The following is a 21182-nucleotide window of genomic DNA, read 5'->3' on the forward strand; positions in this document are numbered from 1 at the left end:
CTCCCTCCTCATCCATAACAACCACTTGCGACCTTCAACGGTACCATCATCCATCACCATCGAAAATATAAATAAGATATTAAATTTTTTTTTTCATACTTCCGTCGATAAAATCGATGATAATCGATGATATTAAAGTAAATAAAACTAAATGGCTATCAGAAAGCTTCGAACTTTCCGTCTACAAAATCTGATTCTCATCCAGCCATTGGAGTTGAGAATAATTAACCTCTGGTTCATCCTTGTTCATGTATGAACGATTTTAGCAGTTGTCCTCAAGGAAGAAAGATAAGGTAAGTTGATTATGATGATTTTGATTTATGAAGAGGTTCACAAAGAGAGACAGAGTAAAAATGATGCTTCTTTCTTTTATGAGTACCTAATTTAAACATTTTGTAATCCCAGCAACTACTATCATATTGGAGCAAACGCGTAATGAATTAATGAAGATCGACAATACCAACTGCAGAAGGGTGCAATCATCATTCTAATTCCTAATCAGTTATTCCGTAGGGATCTTAAAAATTAACCACGGAAACTCTTCCACCGGAAGCTCAACCGATGACAAGGATGAATTGTTTTATGAACTATTCATCGTACAAAGCAAAAGAGTGCAAATACAACATGTTTTGAAGAATGTTTATGGGGTCTAATATCACATCAGAAACCGATAATCAAGACACAAAATTGAACTTTTACAAAGTTTTTAATATTCGGTACATGACTTTCCCCCAATTGCCAGCAGAAGTCAGCTGATTTCTTCTTAATGTGAGTGAGTGAGTCACTCTCACACTTAAAACATGATCGACTATAATTGATTCTTCTGTACTAAGCAAAGATACAGTAGCTCAATACTTGAAGTGTATTAGAAAAAAGCTTATTGAATAATGTCAAAGTTACAAACAAGAAGAGAGACATTTGAGCATACCGTACCCACAGCATAACGCTTACGGCACTAGATGTGCAGCATCGCCTGCATTCCATCTTATAGAACCAATAGCCGTTTGATCCCGGCCTTCTGCTCCGAAGTCAGCCTCGGCGGAAACCTTATGTCGAACTTGATACGAAGATTTCCTTTCCTAGATGGATCTTTTGGTATTGGCATTCCCTCTCGAACGACCACCTCCTCGTAGCCAGGATGAATGATGGAGTTTATGGGTATTGTAAGGCTGCGACCATCAAGTGTAGTCAAATGAACTGTATAACCGGTCAGGGCTTCGACCAAAGATATTTTCTGAGTTGCAATCAGATCGTTTCCTTCCCGTGTGAACACATCATGTGGCTTTTCATCTATGATGAAAACTATATCCGCAGGGATAATGTTGGGAGATTCATTCCCTTTATCTGGGAAAGTAATTTTGGTTCCCTTTTTCCAACCTGCCTTTATGTTGATCGTCAGAATTTCTTCCACTGTCTTTGTTTTCCTGTGACACATTTACAGAGTAAGCAAAATATTAGTAGATCCAATGAATCTAACATAAACATCACATTAACATAAATCCTATTCCTGTAGGATAAACAGAATGTCAATCTACACTGCCTACAGGTAGACATATGTTGGACTAGATTCAAAATAGTAGCAAGGCTAGTAGTTAATAGTAAAGCATGAACTTTCCACTGAATAGTAGGTTCTGCACATTGGAAGAGGTAAAACACTCCAACTAGTAAACCAGTTTGTGATTAAGGATTGCAGCAACAGCTCTAAGTTTCAAGAAGGAAACAGTATATAGGCATGACTATGATTCTTCCATACAAACACCTTGTGCCTCAAAAATACAATAAAAATTGCAGTAGCAGCTCCATATCTTATGTAGAGAGCACTGGGCCAAGTTTAATTAGAAATATGTTTCCATTTAATGGCTTTCTTCCTACTGCATCTACCATTACATTATTGCATAAACTTCTTATTAAAACATCCAATGTGACAGTAATTTACAAGACACCATTTGGAAGAGAACAACTTAAGAAACATATCCTATCGATTCTGCACAATATGTTTATCTTGAATTCCCAGAAAAATAAAATGCTTTCTATCTAATTAAATAATGAAACGATAAAAGATGATGATGGAAGAAGCAACTCAATAATGAATTATGTTGGGTACATAAGGTGTTACTCATTACTTATCCTATCAGTTCACGATCAGCAACCAATGATGACTAAGAGTACTCACGACTAGAATAAAAACCCTACTTACTAGTAGACAACTGAGACTTTCATACATGAGATCCATGAACCAACCTATATCATTCATTTTGATGATGCTGACAGTTTTTAAAAATAGAGGGAATTAATCTATGTATGGATGTATATAAAGCAAACAAGTATTACAAGTGAAAGGAGAAAATTCAGAATAATGCAATCACAATAAGAGAGAAAGGATATATGACAGCATTCCTCTACATGATCGATAAAAGTGGTGAAGTCCATTCATAGATATATATGATCTCAAACTAGTAAGTTTGATGACTGTAAGATGAATATAACACCCGATTGGCAGCTATAGGCCTAGTGATTAAAACTAATGAGGAATCACATCAAAATAACTTTGATCATGAGAATGGGGAACGGTAGCTCTTCAAAGACATCTTTTGTTTCACCAAGACAAACTACCTCGTCACATCTTTACCGATGGATCCAACTTTCAGTAATGAAAAATGAAGTTATTATCTTGTGCAGATCACCAAAACACATAGCAATAATGTTTCTACAGTGAAGCAAGTTTCTTTCAACAGCAAGAATGTTTGGAGCATATTCCGAAAAAGCACGCACTGATTAGATCAACCAAGAAAGCATGATGAACCAAGCTTTAAGATCTCTTCGATAAACATAAGAGAAGAATCTCACCCACTGGCATCGACAATCTCGCGCGAAATCTTCATCTTCTTGGTAGTCCCTTTATACAAGTCCTCGAGGCTGCATGGCAGCCGATTCTCGATTGGCGCTGCCTTCCGCGGCTGCTGAAAATTCATCGACGCGCCTTCCCCGCCGCGGAAGGTTGACCCGAACATCTCCTCCCCAAACATCCCCCCCATCCGGCTAGGGAACCTCGATCCGCCCCTGCCGCCGCCGCCGCCCATGCCGCCGAACGGACTAGAGAACCCGAAGAACTCCGAGAAGATGTCGTCGGCGCTCCTGGGGTTGAACCTGAACGTGGTCGACTCGTCGCCGCCGTCGAACCCGCCGGACCCCGGCGGCGGGACCTGTCCCTTAAGCCCCTCCTCCCCGTACTGGTCGTAGACAGCGCGCTTCTGAGGATCGCTTAGCACCTATCAGACAAGCGATCCACGGATCAGCAAGGCTGGATCTTGGGAGGCGGGATCAACGGATCACCAAGATCGTACCTCGTAGGCTTCGGAGATCTGCTTGAACTTGGCCTCGGCCTCCTTCTTATTGTTCGGGTTCTTGTCAGGGTGCCACTTCATGGCGAGCTTGCGGTAGGCCTTCTTGAGGTCGTCGTCCTTGGCGCTCTTGTCCACGCCCAGGATCTTGTAGTAGTCCACGCCCATCTCCTCCTCCTCGCCTCCTCTTCTGCTGTAATTCTTATGCTCCTCCTGCCTTCTCCTCTTGCTTTTATGGTGATCGGGGTGATGAGCATGCGCGCTGTTCCTCTTCCTTCCTCCTAAACCTTCCAGTGTGGCTTTCTTTCTTCTCCCTTGCTTCGACCTTCTTCCTGCTCGTTGAATCGGTGCAGCGATGGACACTTCGATCTTTTTCTGTTCGTGGAATTGGGTGGTTTGGTTGGACCGGGAGGGCTTTGGAAGGTTTGAGAACGATCGTTGCCGAGTTGAATGGCTCCGGCCCAATCAAGTGATCTGTCGATTTGAATGGCTCCGGCCCAATCAAATGATCTGTCGATTTGAATGGCTCCGGCCCAATCAAGTGACCTGTGGATTTTGTGTGAGACCGTTCACTAATTGGGCCAATATGGGCTCAATTGCTGACGATTAGACCGAGAATTGAATCAGGTTTGAACTCCAAGATCCGCTTCTTATCGGATCCGGGTCTCTGTACGAGGTAGTCTCAACCCGATAACATTTCGTCCTTGTAAGGAAGTGGTCGTAGCGTATGTCGTGGATCGGGGAGAACCAGCCGTGAGGGTTTTGAGCTTTTCTTTGAGGACTTCTATCGAATGTCTGACGTTCGCAAATTTCATTCACAGGATGTTGATCTGAGCTCTTTTTCCTCTTTTCTAGATTATCATTTTCTCGTTTGCATTTGGTTTAGGTACTTCTCCAAAAATGAAACGTTCTTGAATACATGTAAGACGTTTGTGTTCGAGGTGATTGTGAAGATCTAATCAAGAAACCTATATGTTTTGAGGTAATTGTTGATAAATCCTTTCCGGATACAAATAAGTACTTTGGTTTCCAAGTTTTTAACATGCTTGATGCTGATAGTGGGCATAATCTACATATTCTAGCGCTGCTAATGAGTGATCTTTCTTTACCTTTCACAGCAGAACATATTTGTGGAACTTGTGATACCTCTATGATCCTTGGGAGTAAAAGATGTATTCTGCTCTTCCTGTTCGTTAATTAAGATGCTTGAACGTTTCAAAACTTGAGTGATATGTTTTGTGTGGGAATATTGTATATATAACAAGGCATGATGGGAACACTTTGAAGTCCAAGAAACAGATAATTAGAGATACTTACAAAGAGTGCTTTGTAGTCCATATAGTGCATCTCCAGTGCTAACACTCAGAATGTCAAACTTATTTATCATATTTAATTAATCTTTTAGGTGTAGCACCAAAAAGTTAGCTCCAACTATTGGAACTTCTGAGGTTTTTTTACCTAAAAAAAAGACTTTTTGGCCCCATCCTGCAAAATAAGATCATAGTTATGTCAATGTGCAAAACCATTGATCTTTATATGTTGTTCTTCTATATATAATTTCAGATAATCCATACACTTTTGACAACATGGTATGTAGGGTATTTCAATTTTTGATTTATCTATTACAGTATCTGTGGTTAATTTCTTAGAAGCAAATAATAAGCCACAAGCCTCAGCTCATTCTTGACAACGAGTAGGGTACAAGATGTACACAAACCATTTAGTATATTATCAGTGAAATGATAATATTATAGTATCACTTAGTGTCTTACAAATGAGGTTGGATTTACAGTATTGTATTCCTCTAAAAAGAAAAAACAATGGCTTGGGTGAAACATTATGTGAGCATTGTTGCATATGACAGATAGCTGGTTAGAAGTTTGGAAGAATCAAGGAAATTTGAGGAAAGTAACAAATTGAAACAATCATCAGTGGCCGAGCTGCTTAGTACTTTACCTCTGGATAGCACCCCACACCCTCTGTGGAGTTCTTATCTGTGAGTTATGGTAAAACAACTCCTATGCAGCTACATGTTTGTGTGTATATCTCAAGCCATCCATCTTAAGTTTTCTTCACTTGTTTTGAAGTATCATCTAAATTGGCTTTCTATTGCTAGGTTAGATGGCCTTTTGGTTTGGAAAATTGCACCAGCATAACTATGTGACTAGTCAATCAAATGAAAAGTTATTCTTGCTACATATAGGGAATGATTACCAGAACTGTCTGACATTCTTACAATGTAATATTGATATAGCAGGGTTTCTAACGTGGATCAGAATTCCGAATTGAGAATCAGCATAGTGTATTTACAATATATCAAATTATGATTAGTTCTTTTCATAGAACAGCTATGATATTCTTTACATGCTCGGGAATCCTTGCTGTCGTTCTCTGGCGTCCTAAGAGGACCTTGAAACGCATTACTAAATTTAATGTAGCATACAGTAGTTCATAATATCAAGTAACTCTTAGTGTGTTGGAACCATCTTATGGCAAATCTTTGTTAAATTAACTCTTAGTACCTAGAAATCATCTAATAGCTTACCTGCCTTGGTCGAACAAACTTGGAATCCTTAATTCTACTCTGTCCTCCATTGCCAAGTGATTAACTACAACCTACATGTTTCAGCCATTCAAGAACCCAAGTTGTGTTGTTGTTTTGGCAAATTTTAGTTACCTGTAACTAAATTGTAATGAAACTGCATGTGCCAAATCCACACCGATAGGCCAGTTCAGAAACCTTTTTCGTGAAGTACATGAGACTTCTGAAAGAATCCTTTTTCAGTTACTCCTGCATCCTATCTTATATTCTTTCAGGAAAAAACATATACAAATATCTCAATATTTGCTTATTGAACTCTAGCAGGATGCTTTTGAATGGTCTAAAGAGCTTTTGATTGATCATCAAATGTTGCAAACCAGTGCCGAAAGCTCAATTTGACATAGTTCGAGTGAAAAGGGTTTTTCGCATACTCTTCCTCTGATTTCGACACTGAGGTATCTCTTAATTGTCATTTCACTCATTCTTTTTAAGCTCGATGATCATAACATCACAGTATAGATTGACTGAACTTCTTATGTTTAGAACATGAGTTCACAAGATCCTTGTTTGAAGATCATAGCACGATGGTGACTAGAGTAGATGGAAACCTTTGCTTCACGAAAGTGTTCTTGCCAGAAGAATCAAGATGTGCTACAATGGTGAATCCATCACACGATCCTGCTGCATCTGTGCTCCATATATGGACAATGTTCTTCCAGGAAGAACCAGTTCAAGGTAGTGAAGCTGGCCATGACAAACACTGTTCAGATCATGAGGGAGACCATCTGCTGCATTTTGTAACTTGTGAATGTATACCCAGCTGATGATATTTGCAGACGGCAATCTCCTCTGGGAATAGCTTACAATTCCTTGTATGCTTTTACATACTGTAAAAAGGAAAATAAAATGTAATCCACATCTACTGAAGTGAAGAAGTGACTAAACTACATAAGCCAGTGATCCACATCTACTATAATTTGTGAGCCCATATCATCTCCTTCACTTGTGCTTCCGTTATCATGTAGACTCACAGGTTCTCAGTAAACATTGTCTTGTTGATTTGGCTTAGAGTGGAAATTGATGTTTCTTTCTTATGCTCTAAACATCTTTTTCTTTATCATAAGGTTGGAAATTATTTAATTCCTTAATTTATTGATCAAATTATATGATCCAATAAGAATAAATTTGTAAGTCTCCAACTATTTGAGGTCGATTACATGAATTTTTTTATCGTCAATAAGATTTGTAAAAAAGTTATAAGTTTAGTAAAGTAAATATTTATTTATAGTTTCTACTAAAACTTTATAAGTTTCTTTCTACCTTTTTCATACCGCTAATATTATTTTTTTATTTTTTTTATTATCACATCCGAATGTCTTATTTATTAACATATATTCATATCATTTTAAATAATTTTTCTCTCATTTTATCCTCTATCAAAATGATACATAATCATCCATAAATAAAAGTATTTCTTTTCTTATTTTTTATAGTAACTCCACACATTTATCTTAATATTCTCATCTTGCTAACATAAATTTTTTATATATTTTTTTCTTAACCGCTTAACACTTAGATCCATAAAGTATTATTGATCTTATAATTACTTTATAAAATTTTACTTTTAATCTTAAAGATAGTTGATAATCACTCAAGACTCCCGATGTCCCTCGACATTTTAAATATCTTATTTTTACTCAATAAGTAATATATTTATCGATTTTTTTTTATTTTATTAAATAATTAATCAAAAATATCTAAAGTTTTTATTTAAAGGGATTTCTTGTTTATTCAATTTAATTATATTCTCTTTTTATTTTTAAATTCACTAGAATTATATTTTATGTATTTAATTTTAATCTTATTTAATCTAAAATCTTTAGTTTCTAAGATTTACCTCCATAACTCATGTTTATAATTAATTCCAAACATAAAAAATTTAATACGATTCTTTAGTGTAATCTTATACTAATAGGAAACTCACTAAACACACTTCTTATAATTCTAACACTGATCGCTGCATTAATATATATATATTTAATAATATCAATATAATTAGTAGATACATCATTCTTTTCTAAAACTCACCATAATAAATGTTTAGTAATTCTATTGTAGGCCTTCTCTAAGTTAATAAAAATCATATATAAATCTTTCTTTTTCTCCATATATTTTTTCATTAATTATATTAATAAATCAATAACTTATATAAATAATCTTCCAAGCATAAAATCAAATTGATATTCAGAGATATTTGTTTCAAGCATTATCATATTTGTTCCAAGCATAAAACTCACCTTATGATTTTAATTTTTCTATAATTTAAATAAATTTATATTTTACCTTTATTTTTATAAATTGGCACCAAAAACTCTTTCTTCATTTATCAGACATCTTTTCAAATCTCATAATTTTATTAAATAATTTAGTTAACCAAGTTATTCTTTTATCTCATAAAGTTTTTCAGATACCAACAGGCCTTATACTCTTGTTATTTTCATCTTCTTTAATATGTTTCTTATTTCATTAACTTTAATTTTATAAATAAATTTATAATGATTAAATCTATTACTATTATTTATCATTTAATTTAAGTACTATGTGGAATATTTATTAAATAATTCATAATAATTTTTATCTTTTCTTAGTCCCGTTATCATTAATAAATATTCTTTGATCTTCATCTTTAATACATTTAAAATTACCTAAATCCTTACACTTTTTTTCCTACCCTTAGTAATTTGATATATATCTTTTTCATCATCTTTAGTATTTAATTTATTATAAAATTTATCATATGCTTTATATCTTATCATATTAATCATTTTTAGCCTTTTTTTTAGATTATTTATATCTTTTAGGTTTTTTCTATTTTTTTAATTTTATCAATCTTTAAAACATGATATTTTTAGTAATAATTATTTTTTAAACTTCTTCACACTACCACTAACTCATTCTTAAGATTACACCTCTATCCTTAATTTATATAAAATCTTTTTTCATTAGCTTTTAATCTTATTAACCGTTGTTAGTCCAAACAATATTAATATTATCCTCTTCTAAATTCCAATTAACATCCATTTTAATCTTATGCTTAAAAGTATTTACATTACTATTTTTAAAATTCGATCATCTAGTTCTAATAATTTTTTTTTTATTTTTATAATAAATATCTAATATTATTTAATTTTATAATTCATACAAATAACTTTCTACATCATTTTAGTGAAAAAAAATCATTTGATTATAATTATGATCACTCTTATGAATAATTAAATATTAATTTTTATATTAATAATTATAAGATCATACAAAGTTATAAAATCTAAAATCATACTATTATCTTCAATTTTTCTCCCAATAACCAAAACTCCCATATATCTCTTTATATTTACTATATTTTTTTTCTAAATTATTATTTATCATGATATTTATTGATTTTTGTCCTCCCCATGAACATAGTAGGACATTTGTGGAACTCTTGAAGATGATCTTATATTTTTTGTTTTTGATAATTTAATATTTTATTAAATTTCTTTTTGTAATATCAAAGTAGTCTACTAGTTGTATGCATTTGGGGTTGGGGCCTCTCTCTCTCTCTCTCTCTCTTTCTCTCTGTGCTGTGTTCGCTCCTCCCTTCGTCCTTTACGCTCCTACAGTTAAGCTTCGCCCCTTTTATGCTCGCTTCCAAGTTTTCCCTCTTTAAAACCCTAGATTCTCTCTCTTTCTAACTCGCGCGCATTTGTCGTCTTCAAGCTTGATCGGTAGACCGACCGGAATCCTACTCTTGATCTGATGCTCCTGTAACCCTAGCAGATGGCTTCTTTGTTCAAGGTCGTTGGGACTTCGAGTTCGACGATAATTTGTCTCGCTGCCTTTTCTTCCTTTTGATTCAGGGTTGTTTGATTGATTTCCTCCCCGTTTGCTTGTCGACAGGATCTCGCCAAGCTATCGGCGTACCGGGACAGGAGGTTTCCGGGCAACCAGGAGGAGTATGAGGGCGCGCTGCAGACCTCGACGACGGTCTACGTCGGCAACATGTCATTCTACACCACTGAGGAGCAGATGTACGAGCTCTTCTCTCGCGCTGGAGAGATCAAGAAGATCATCATGGGGCTGGATAAAAACAGCAAAACCCCCTGTGGCTTCTGCTTCGTCTTGTAATATGTGTTCCTCCGTCTCTGTTTGAAGCTTTGCGGTGACCGACTTTTTACTTGAGCATTATACTAGGTTTTTGCTACATGGGGTTTTCTTCTCAAGATTCCAACTTTTGGTTGCTATATTTGGTATTTGATGTTTTTTTTTTCTAAATCAAGATCTAGCTAGACTTGATTTTATCGAAATTTAGAAATAAGCTAGTGGCTTACCTGTCTTGCCTTTAGTTCCATGGACTTAGTAGTCGTAATATGGGTAAGCAGACAATGGCCTCGACAATAGGGAGACTCCTAGCTGAGATCAATATGGGAATACTTGGCGTGCATTTCCATGAATGTAGAATTAGATTTATGGCAACTGTTGATTGGATTTATTACAATTTTCATGTTTTCATCGGATTTTTTATGTTTGGATTTGCAGTATTGGAAACCCTTTCCCTTGTTTAATTTATTATGCTTTTGAGATGGTTAACGTTTATTCATTTTCAAGTTATTTGGATTGTTGCTGTTGGATATTAAAAGTGACTATGTTAAATTGAGCCTTTTATTGCCCATCTTTGCCCTTTCTAAAACTGAACAATTAACAATTGCCAACAAGCATTACTGTAACTTGAAATGAACTAGATAGAACTCTAAGTTGAATCTACTTCTAGTCAGCTACACTTCCTTTTCATTTCTTGAGCTTCATCAAGGTCCGTGACCTTGATAGCCTTGTGTTTGAGTCCATGAATACCCCCTTACTTGTGAATTATGTGCGAATATGATCTTGCTTATGCCCAAAGCACCTTGTTTATTGCTATTTCCAACTCTACCATTAATAAGCCAGGTTGAGCATAGGTTGGTCTGTAATGGAAATTACTTCAGGTTCTTCAACAAATTGGCCATGTTGATGAAAAAACCTTGCTAATTTTTTTTGTTTTGTTCCATCTGCTGACAGACGAAAAAAATAGCAAATAATATTTTTCTTTAGGTGTAATGTTAACAAGTATGACCCAACCAACATATATATATATATATATATATATATATATATATATATATATATATATATATATATATATATATATATATATAATTAACAAGGAACATGTAAATAGTTACAACCAACAGATATGAACTCAAATATAAATATTAGACAACTACAAGTCTTTTATGTTTGTTTAAAACAAATTGAGATATGAATTATATATAATTTAGGAATTCTTATGTGATCCAATTCTTTTGGCTTTGGACAAACATTTTACATGTTAAGTTTGAAAAGAAAAAGGGAACGAAAAAAGATCACGTTTTCTAGCATAAACACATAGGTTGAGGTAGTTTCTTTGTGGAATGACAAGATCCTTCTTATATAAATTATTTGTTTTAGATTGTCTTAACAGTACCACACACGCGCACACACACACACACATATATTTTCTTGTTTATACTATAAGCAGGAATTTCTTGGCTTTCTTTTGCCTTTATAGTGCATATCCCTTATGGGCTTCTGAAAGTATATCTAAGCTAGTATGCTGATATATAAACAAAAAGGTGCAGGCTTAAATATTCTTCCTGAAGAGTATGATGTCCATCAATTTGTTCATGTTTTCTTCTATGATTTTTAGTTATTTATAGTCATTTCCCTTTCTGAGGAAACAAAATCATTTCTTCTCATTAGACTTCTTATTCAATCTAAGAGCCACAGTTAATTACATTAAGAGTTCTTTCCTAGGTACTACTCTAGGGAGGATACTGAGGATGCTGTCAAATATATCAGTGGCACAATGCTTGATGACCGCCCAATACGTGTAGATTTTGATTGGGGATTTGAAGAAGGGAGGCAGTGGGGTCGTGGTCGAAGTGGTGGACAGGTTATTATCTATCTATCCTTTTCTTATAAATACTTGTTCTTCTATAAGTAGAGTATTATTTTCCTAATGCAATGTTATGTTTCTTTTCATAGGTGAGAGATGAATATCGTACTGATTACGATCCTGATATCCTTTGAGTGGAATTACATGTAATTACATTTTACAATAATATGTTTTATGGTGAATTTAGTGTCTTATTCTTCTGTCAGTTATGATCTAGATTATTAATTGCTCATTGTCAAGCATGAAAACCATATAGTGAGACCCTAAGCACTTTAAATTAAAATTTAATTTGTAGAATTGTCTAAGCCCGTTTACTTGTAAACCTTCACATGCTGAATAGGAAAATTCTCTTTGTAGCCCTAACATTTTGTTATAACCAAGATTTTAAATTTTGTATCGTATCGGTGTATCAGGCTTTGCTCGGTACAGTATGATATGATGTACCGAGCTGTACACCCTTCTTTTAAGAAGAAACCATCTTGCATGCGGGCGAGGATGGTTTCTTCTTAAAAGAAAAAGAAGAAACCATCCAGGGGAGCTGGCAAGGATGGTTTCTTCTTAAAAGAAGAAGAAACCATCATCCTCTTTCCATATCGAGAGATCGAAAGGGGGTGATGGCGGAGCAGGCGACGATGCGATGGGTCGCCTCCATCCCCAGCTCGAACTTATCCCCGCGAGGCACTTCGCAATGCTCCCGGGATAGTCGGATTTGGTGGGGATCCAGCCCAAGCTGAGCTCTTCTCCCGCACCCCCGTCGTTGTCGCCCTCAGTGACTATGAGGAAGAAGACCAAGATGACAACGAGAGCGAGAAGGGGAAGCAGCAGTCCAACCTGGGCCAGGATCCCTCCGCCCCCTATTGTGTTTCGCTCGACGGAGCAAGGACCGGCACCCTACAATGTTCCGCCCGACGAAGCGAGGACCCTCCCCTTATCGTGTTTTGCCGACGGGGTGCTTCTTCGTGTTCCGCCACGTCTAACTCTCTTCTTTGTCATGCCTTCTCCATCCAATGAGTGCTGCAGCCTCTTCTTCCTCGCCGTCGTACTCCTCGTTCTGTCTGCCAGCTGATACCGTCTAGTAGCGGGCTTTGAGGATGATTCTAATTTATTACAAAAAAAAAGACCTCTTATTGCAAACAGTAATTATGTTAGATTTCTCTTCATTTCAGTTTGATTATACAATTTGACCTTTCTTAAAACTTTAGTAATTAGCAAGTTCTACAAGATTTTCAAGGTAAACATTCATTAGTTTTTAGATTTGTTGTTCCTTTCTTTGAATATAGTTTGTAATGCTACAAGATGAGAGAATTCTAAGAGGTGACTCTTCGGTGGGAGATGAAGGACATGTAACAATCGATGGTTTTCCTTTGCTGAAGCATCAAAATACTTGAAATTTCTGATAGAATAGGAAGTAATAGAAAAATATTGTGTAAGGACAAGCTCTTGTTGTTTTAATGAGTTAATCAAAAGTTTGAGGCAAGTAAAAAAACTAGCAACAATAGATAATATTTTAATCTAGCTCTTATCCTTATGTGGATGAGTTGACTTGTGGTATAAATATACATGATCATTCTTGATAAACCCACTTTGAACAGAAATGCTGAAAATTTTAGTTACCCAGGAACTCCCAGTACCAACAAGTATGCAAGGTCTAGGAGACAACTTTGTGACTCACTGCCTTCAAACATCCTAAGCCCTAAATCCATCATGTGAACTGTTGTTTTTCTTACTAATGTTTGAGTTGGTTATATTGGTTCCCTGCTTATAAGAACCTACCTTATTGTGTTTGATTACCTTTTTATTTTACTTTCATATTTAACAGTCTAACTGCAATGGTTGGATCTTGTTGTTTTTTAGTAAGCTAGTTCAAAACTTGTCTTCTAGTAGGTGTTTTTTGCATCCTTCTTGAAAATGCTTTTGAAATTCCATTGGAATACATGTTATTACATTACAAATAGGTAGATTACAATTTTTATACCACAAATATCACTTTGTAGTTTGTCTATCACCTTATATTCTTAACAAGTATCACGTAGAGGTGGCTATGGGAAGCTGGTTCAGAGAGAGCTGGAATCACAGAGAGAATTAGTGGATTATGGTGCAGGGGCACTGAGTGCTTTTCAACCACCTATGCCATGTAAGATCTGTACACTTCAGATAACTGTTTGTGCACTTCAGTAGGCTTTTATTATTATAATCACTGCATTTGTGACTCACTTTTCTGTACCTGATGTCCTTCTCTTGTGCCATATACCTGTATAATCTTTTCTTATTTAGTTCCTTGTCTGTACTTGCTGACATTTGTAGCCTCTAGTTCTAGCCTTGGCTTGTCTGTACTTGATGTTCTTCAGAGAATACATCACGTGCTGAACTTTGTTGAAAACAATTGACTTATGGCTTCTTTAGTTATTTAAACAAGACTATTTGAATTTAAAAGATCAGGGTCATCATGTTTGAATTACTGAAAAAAATTATTTTGGCTAGAGGCTACAGGTTTTCTTTTTTTGGCTTCAGTGGCTATTTTAATCATCATCACTTGTAGTCAATCTCATGTTTTATATGGTATTATATGATATTTAATATTTGGATTTTAGTTGAGTTAAAATCAAACACCCGGTTGAAGCCAACATGAGGAAGCCGGTTGATTGTACTTATGGCATGAGATATTTTATGGCGCTCGAAGACATGAAAGACATATGGTCACCACTAACAGGATATGCACTCCAATGGACATCTGGATATGATAAAGTTAGGTAGATGAAATATATATAGTTAGACTTCACTATGATGACCAAGCCTGAGATGGAGGAAGATTAAAGATAAACAATTTGGTGGAAAATAAAGTTTCTAGGAGCACTAGTTCAGGCAAGAGATGAACTTGTGGAAAAGATTATTTGCTAATTGAACTATTAGCATTGTGGGTCTTCACTAGTTAAGTGAAGCTTAAGCAGGAAGAGTCTTAGATGATCAAACTCTGACAGACCTTGTCCACAAAGGATATAACACGAGTACACATGTTGGGTAAGCCAATCATGTAGAGTGCTTACAATTTCCCGCTGTTGTTTTTGTCAATTTATCTATCACTGAGTTTGTTAAGGTTCAGTTTGCTGAGTCAAAGAAGAGTGTCACTTTGGTTGGCTAGCTATGTTTAGTGAAATGTCACAAAACGTTTCATGTTTACATGTCTTAGAATAATTAGTCCTTTTGTTACCTTTCTTTCGCAATTCTAACTTGTATGATCCAACTACAGATGGTAGGCATGGTGGAGACTATGGTCATGGTGGTTCACATCGGCATGGTAGAGGTATATGGTTACAGATTGATCATCTTGTGACATTTATTTTCCATTACGGTTCAGTCATGAAAAAGATGTTGAATGTCGGTGCTTTCCATGTTTTGTTTTATGGTGCATTCAGTATTGTAAAGTATTTCTGTTGCTTTGAAACATGGAAGTACATATTTGATATCCATTGAATGTGAATAGATTATCGGAAACGGAATAGGGAAGATGAGCATTCTGCATCTGAAATGTCAAGAAGAACATCAGGTTATGAGTCAAGGAGAAGCTCTGATCATGATTCAAGACCGGTATTCATTACTCCATGAAGCAAATCTTTTTCTTTGCTTAGTTGGCATGAATTGTTTTTCTTTGCCATTAGGGAAACTCATTTTACATCCTCAGGAGAAGAACCCTCGATTTCGAGAGAGTGGTGACTCTGATGACGAAGATGATGATGATCAGAAAAGACGGCGTTGACAGGTAAAGAAGAATTTCTGAAGATATTTACTTGGACTGTTGATTATCGAGATTATATTTATTTCCTGGAAAAATGTTAAAACTCTTTGCTTTAGTAAAACACTGGCCACTTATGTTCTCATTCTGATATGTTTAGCAATCAGCAGTTTAATTAATTAATTGACATTGGTTGATTAACCATATTATGGAACCAAAAGTTTATTAGACTTGCAAAAGAATCTACCAACTGATTTATTTAATTTTTTTTGAAAAAAAACTTAGGTTATTTTGCCTTTGGCCTGCTTGCTTTATGGTCATGAGCAAGAACACCATTTTGTATCCTACAGGATTCAAGTAGTTATATAACTTATGTTGGTCGTGCGATGCCCGAGTAACATGTGTGTGATGTGACTTTTGGTTCTTGCATACAACAAAAACCGCTGCTGTTCCCCTAGTAAAAATGTTCAAGATTTCCAATTGAACTTGTGTTGCTTACGAAGTTTACATACTTTTCAGGTTATGAGACAAGTAACTCTTGCACTAAACATGGATTCAGTTTTCCATTTATGGGTGTCTGGGCGTAGGTTCCGTCAGTAACTTTGGAGGCAAAAAAAAAAAAAAAACGAGTATTTTTCTTCATTTACAAGAAAACATTTAATATCACAAAAAACCCCTAATCGAGCATCTAAAGCAAAACTAGGCGAGGAATGCGGAATATGTCAATGCTAGTGAATTCGTACTCAAAAGGATTCTTCTTGCTTGATCTAAGGGTGTTGGTGTGGATTCGATCGTGTCGTGGCCAGGAATGTTTTATACTTGGATTCAGTTGTGTTGGGGGATGTTTCATGTTTATATTCGGTTGTATTTGTAGTCGACGGATATTTTGTCATTGGATTTCATCGTATTACAGTAGGGGGTCGCATTATAGTCGAGACGATATTTTATAGTTGAATTCGATCATATTGTGGTTGATTGGGTTGTAGTCAACGAAACACTTGGGGATTGCGTTGTAATCAAGGAATCTTTCATGATTAGATTTAATGTGCGGATTCAGTTTTATTATAGTGGAGGGATGAATCACACGTGTGACCTGTTATCATCGCTTCAAGTGTCAACGTGTATGATCACCTCTATAATGCTTTAGTTCCACGTGTGTGATATGTCATTGTCGGTTTTAGGCAGTAAGAATCTCTAGATGCGTCAATTGCGATGTTTTAAATTCCAATTTATTTAATTAAATAGGTCTAGAATTGGGTTCGTACATTTGGATCAATCATTCACCTAACTAGGTTTGTCAAAATTTGATTGATGGAATCTAAATTCAATTGAGCAATGGAAATACACGGATCAAATTCGATCAAAATTTTTTTAATTAAAATAAAATAAATTAATTAATTTTATAATTAAAAAGCATAAGTATTTTTTTTTAATTTTTGAAAAGTAAAACCATACTTTTTCATGGGATATGCAATGAAATTATTTGATTTTTAAAGGGCATAATTGAAAAAATGAATTAAAATATACAGATAGAAATTGTTTGATTTATGATGGATAAAAATATTCATTTGGTCAAAAAGAGAAAAATACATCTATTAACTATCGACAGTGGGTCTCACCAGTGGTGCATCGAACGTTCGCTTGCGCACGAATCGTGATGGTGCTGTTATTCTCAAGTGATTGACCAACGACCTCACCATCGTCGCACCATGCCGTCACGTCCACATGTAGCTGTGCGCCACCATGCTATGCTGTGTCGTCGTGCCCACATGTGTTGCCTGTTAGGATCAAGAGTCGACACTAAGAGGGGGGTGAATTTAGTGCAGTGGTAAAAATTACATCTTCAATAGTCTCATTTCGATAAAACCATTTACATTGAAAATCGATCTCGGAAATATCTTAACTTGAAACACGTTCGTAAATGAATTGAAGGCAGTAAGCACTTAAAGAGGTTTGTAGTAAGGTAATAGCAAGAATAAAATGCAAACCAGAGAACACAACAGTTTTAGAGTGGTTCGGTCAACGTGACCTACATCCACTTTCGGCTTCCTCCTCCGATGAGATCACCGGCGTCCACTAGAGGTCTTCCTTCAATAGGCGAAGACCAACCACCTTTTACACCCCTCTTCTCCTTTTCACGGATTTAGGAGATAACCCTTACAAGCACTCACACTCCTCTTACATAATTCTAAATTTAGAGTTGAGGAGGGAATTTCTAGAGAGATTGCAACAGCCTTTTGAATACTCTGTGCTTGTGTGCTTTAACCAGGGATGAGAGGGGTATTTATGGGCTTCAAGTTGATTCAAACTTGGAGCCTAAAACTTTCCCATCCCGGGTTTCCCGGGCACAGGCGGTACCACAACCTGCGTTGGGCGGTACAATTGTCCAGTGTTAGTCTGACATTAACACTGCCTTAGGTGGTACCACCGCCTAGGGGGTAGTGCTGGGTGGTACCACTGCCTAGCACCCTGCCAGGGGTGGTACAACCGCCCAGACTGGCGGTACCATCGCTTGACATAATCTCGAAGACTGTCACGATGGTGAGACTTCTTGGGGCACTGTTTGGGCCTCTTATTAGGCCCAACATAATCCTTACATGGGCCTAGCTGGCCCCTAATTGGGTTGGCCCAAATCCAAACCCAATTACGTGCTAACTACGATTCCTAAGACATAATCTGAGCTAAACAAGTCCGTAAGTCTATTCTTCTGCGAGCTTCCGGTGATCTTCCGGCGAACTTCCGACGATCTCTCGACAATGTTCTGGTGGACTCCCGGCAAGCTCTTGGACTTCACGATGATCTTCTTGGCAAGTTCCGACGAGCTTCTCTGGCAAGCTTCGAGACTTCTCAGTTGGTTCCGCCAGAACTTCTGACGAACATCTGGACTTCCGACGAACTCTCGAACTCCCAACGAAGTCGTGTCCTTGACTTCGGGACTTCATTTTGCTTCATGCCTTGCTATCGTAGTTAATCCTGCACATGTAAAAACATACTTCAATCTAGATAATTAATATTAAGCATTAATCATGTTGTCCGGCATGTCATTGGTCTCTCGACGCTTCGTCCGATTCTTCGGCGCATCGTCCTCTCTTGCGGTCTATTGCCCAATCGGCCAGTTGACTCTGCAACTCCGATATCCTTAGCGCTGATGAAATGAATAGAAGATAAGAACAATTATTGAAGAAGTGAAGAAGCTTTATTGAAGAAATGAAAATGCTTCAATACATTAACATGTTCCCTCTCCTATTTATACAAATTAGGAGAAAGATGGTGCTCCTGATAAGGATACCAATCTTGGATCGATGCAAAGAATTGTTTACAAGCGAGAGACTTCGTGAGTAGGGCAAGAGCAGATCGCTACTACTGTTGCGATTGCTGTTGCTGTGAGGGCACAGGCATTCCCTTCGTTCTCCTTAAGTCCACCGACTATTAGCAGATCAACGAAGGCAGCGAAGGCTACCGCAATGAGGAAGATGAGGATTGGTTGTGAAGCCTCTTAGGAATGTGGCTGCAGCGGCGTTGGTCGCCGGCCAAAGGCAAGAGCGAAGCTTCGTTTTTCTTACTGCTTTGATACCATGATGAAAAGAATAGAAGATAAGAACAATTATTGAAGAAGTGAAGAAGCTTTATTGAAGAAATGAAAATACTTCAATACATTAACATGTTCCCTCTCCTATTTATACAAATTAGGAGAAAGGATTTCCCTCAACATAATAGAGGATTTTTCTCAACAGAATAGAGAGATTTCCTCATATAGTTGGGGAAATCTTATCTTCTATCAGGCGCAATATCCGCTCTTCTTAGCTTGATGCCCGAATCCATGGCCTGAAGCCTTCTGTCGATACGTCGACCGATCCATCGGCTCGACGTCCAATCTTCTGACATGTTTTCCTCCGGCCCAATATGATTTTTCCTGCTTTAATTGTCTTATCCTGATCAAAGCATCCTGCGTCACTCAAAACGCAGATTAAAACATAAACAATTATCAATTGGTTTCATCATCAAAATTCGAGATTCAACTTTGCCTAACAATCCCATTATTACCACGGTGCGTGGTTGTGCCCAATATTTCGCTCAGGCACTCATTGGCCTTCAGCGTCTTGTTGACATCAGTCATGGCCAACCAATGTCGCAATGATGTTGCTGCAATCGTCGCATGCAACGATAGTCGTCGTAGCTACTGCACTGTCACGAACGGTCGTCATGCACTCGCAACAACTTTGTTTAATGAACCGTTCGTCGCTTTTGCATGCTTGTAGAGACATGGTAGCATGTTTTGCCTTGGTTTTATGTGTTTTTGCTTGAAAAATATAATCAATGATAGTTCGTAGCGCTGCAGTGCAATCGCTCGTCGTGCCGGGCCGAACTACCCCAAAATGGCTCCGTTTTCGTATGCCATGACTTGTTTTTTGCACACCGCAGTTGCACGCGAAACGTCAGCCATCTCGGCACCTTAGAACCCCCCGGGTGGCATAGGGTTGCCCGGCACCTAGTGAGCAATTGTTTGTGGACTTGCAACTATTCGTTCTACCTTCTAAAGTCTTTATTTTCTCCTTCCCTCTCTTTTCTCTCTTGTACTCAGGGTGCTTACTGAATTGCTTGTAAAGCTTTCCTTTTCGCAAGACGTCGAGACTTATCCGTCGCTCGTTTTCGAACTAATCAACTTTCTCTTTTACATGTCCTTCGGGACCTGAGTGAGGTTACAAATTGGTTGACCCTTTGCGGATGCATATCGCAAGGATGCGTCATGACTTAGGCAATCCCAGCTAAGTCCAAGAAGTTGGCGTAAGGGTGCTTCGCAACTTAGGCAACTCAAGTTAAGTTCGCGACTTTGCTACAAGGTGTCTCATGACTTAGACAATTCTAGCTAAGTCCGTGACATTGTGGTATCAGAGCAAACAAGAAATTCGAGCAAGTAGTGAAGAAACTTCGTAATCTCACCATGGCCAAGCATCGTGGCGAATCGAGTAAGGTGGGGCAAGCTAGACCATTGCCCCAAGCAGCCACAGGTGGGCTACAAGTGCAAACTCGCTCTCATGTTGGTGGAGCTGCTCTGGAGGATCGTGGCAACGAACATGATGAGCGAGAGGTTGGCTACTCTCCGCGGGCGGAGGAGACGCAATCTGGAGCGCCAACCGGGAAAAAGAGCCATAATGAGAGACTCACAGCAGCGGAAACCCGTCTAGATGTTCTTGAAGCGAGTTTGGAGGAACTCTACCAAGGCCAACGAAGGCTTCTTGGGGTAGAGAGCTCGCAAGAAGAAGCTGAATCCCAAATCAACAAGGTTGAAGCCCTAGTCGATCGTCTGACGGATGATACCAAAGACTTTATGTAACATATGCACGAAGTCATGGCAGAACTCACTTCTAGAGTTACAACGCCCATAAAGGGCCAAGCTCAAAAGGCAAAGCCTCAAAACTTGGCAGATGCTTCTTGTGTGGAGGGCCGCATATGGTGAGGGAGTGCCCACAGAAACAAGCACACAATGCTTTAACAGCTTCCATCCATCCCCCCAAATCAGACAAGGGCAAAGCCATCACCCTTAGTTCAAGTAGTTTAGAA

At 37.4% G+C, this 21182-nt stretch overlaps 2 protein-coding genes and 1 long non-coding RNA gene across 3 annotated transcripts; 2 read left to right on the forward strand and 1 right to left on the reverse strand.

Moving 5' to 3' along the window:
* Positions 1 to 674: 674 nt before the first annotated feature.
* On the reverse strand, positions 675 to 3724 carry LOC135652784 (uncharacterized). Its single transcript, XM_065174022.1, has 3 exons — positions 3345 to 3724; positions 2848 to 3269; positions 675 to 1424 (listed from the first exon to the last, which is right to left on the reverse strand). Exons 1-3 carry the CDS (start codon positions 3507 to 3509, stop codon positions 986 to 988), a joined length of 1026 nt encoding a protein of 341 aa, XP_065030094.1. The 5' UTR covers positions 3510 to 3724; the 3' UTR covers positions 675 to 985.
* A 346-nt stretch (positions 3725 to 4070) lies between these two features.
* Positions 4071 to 6899, forward strand: LOC103971227 (uncharacterized). The gene is made up of 4 exons (XR_670679.3): positions 4071 to 4134; positions 4228 to 4323; positions 6208 to 6338; positions 6427 to 6899. It is a non-coding gene; the product is annotated as an uncharacterized LOC103971227 (long non-coding RNA).
* Positions 6900 to 9405: 2506 nt separating this feature from the next.
* On the forward strand, positions 9406 to 15765 carry LOC103971228 (nuclear cap-binding protein subunit 2). Its single transcript, XM_009385194.3, has 9 exons — positions 9406 to 9541; positions 9640 to 9717; positions 9820 to 10043; positions 11749 to 11887; positions 11980 to 12013; positions 13920 to 14024; positions 15138 to 15191; positions 15372 to 15475; positions 15570 to 15765. The coding sequence occupies exons 2-9, from the start codon at positions 9700 to 9702 to the stop codon at positions 15642 to 15644; spliced, it is 753 nt and encodes a 250-aa protein (XP_009383469.1). The 5' UTR covers positions 9406 to 9541; positions 9640 to 9699; the 3' UTR covers positions 15645 to 15765.
* The last annotated feature ends 5417 nt before the right edge of the window (positions 15766 to 21182 follow it).

The sequence above is a fragment of the Musa acuminata genome, chromosome BXJ3-11, assembly GCF_036884655.1.
Source record: "Musa acuminata AAA Group cultivar baxijiao chromosome BXJ3-11, Cavendish_Baxijiao_AAA, whole genome shotgun sequence".
Lineage (NCBI taxonomy): Eukaryota > Viridiplantae > Streptophyta > Magnoliopsida > Zingiberales > Musaceae > Musa > Musa acuminata.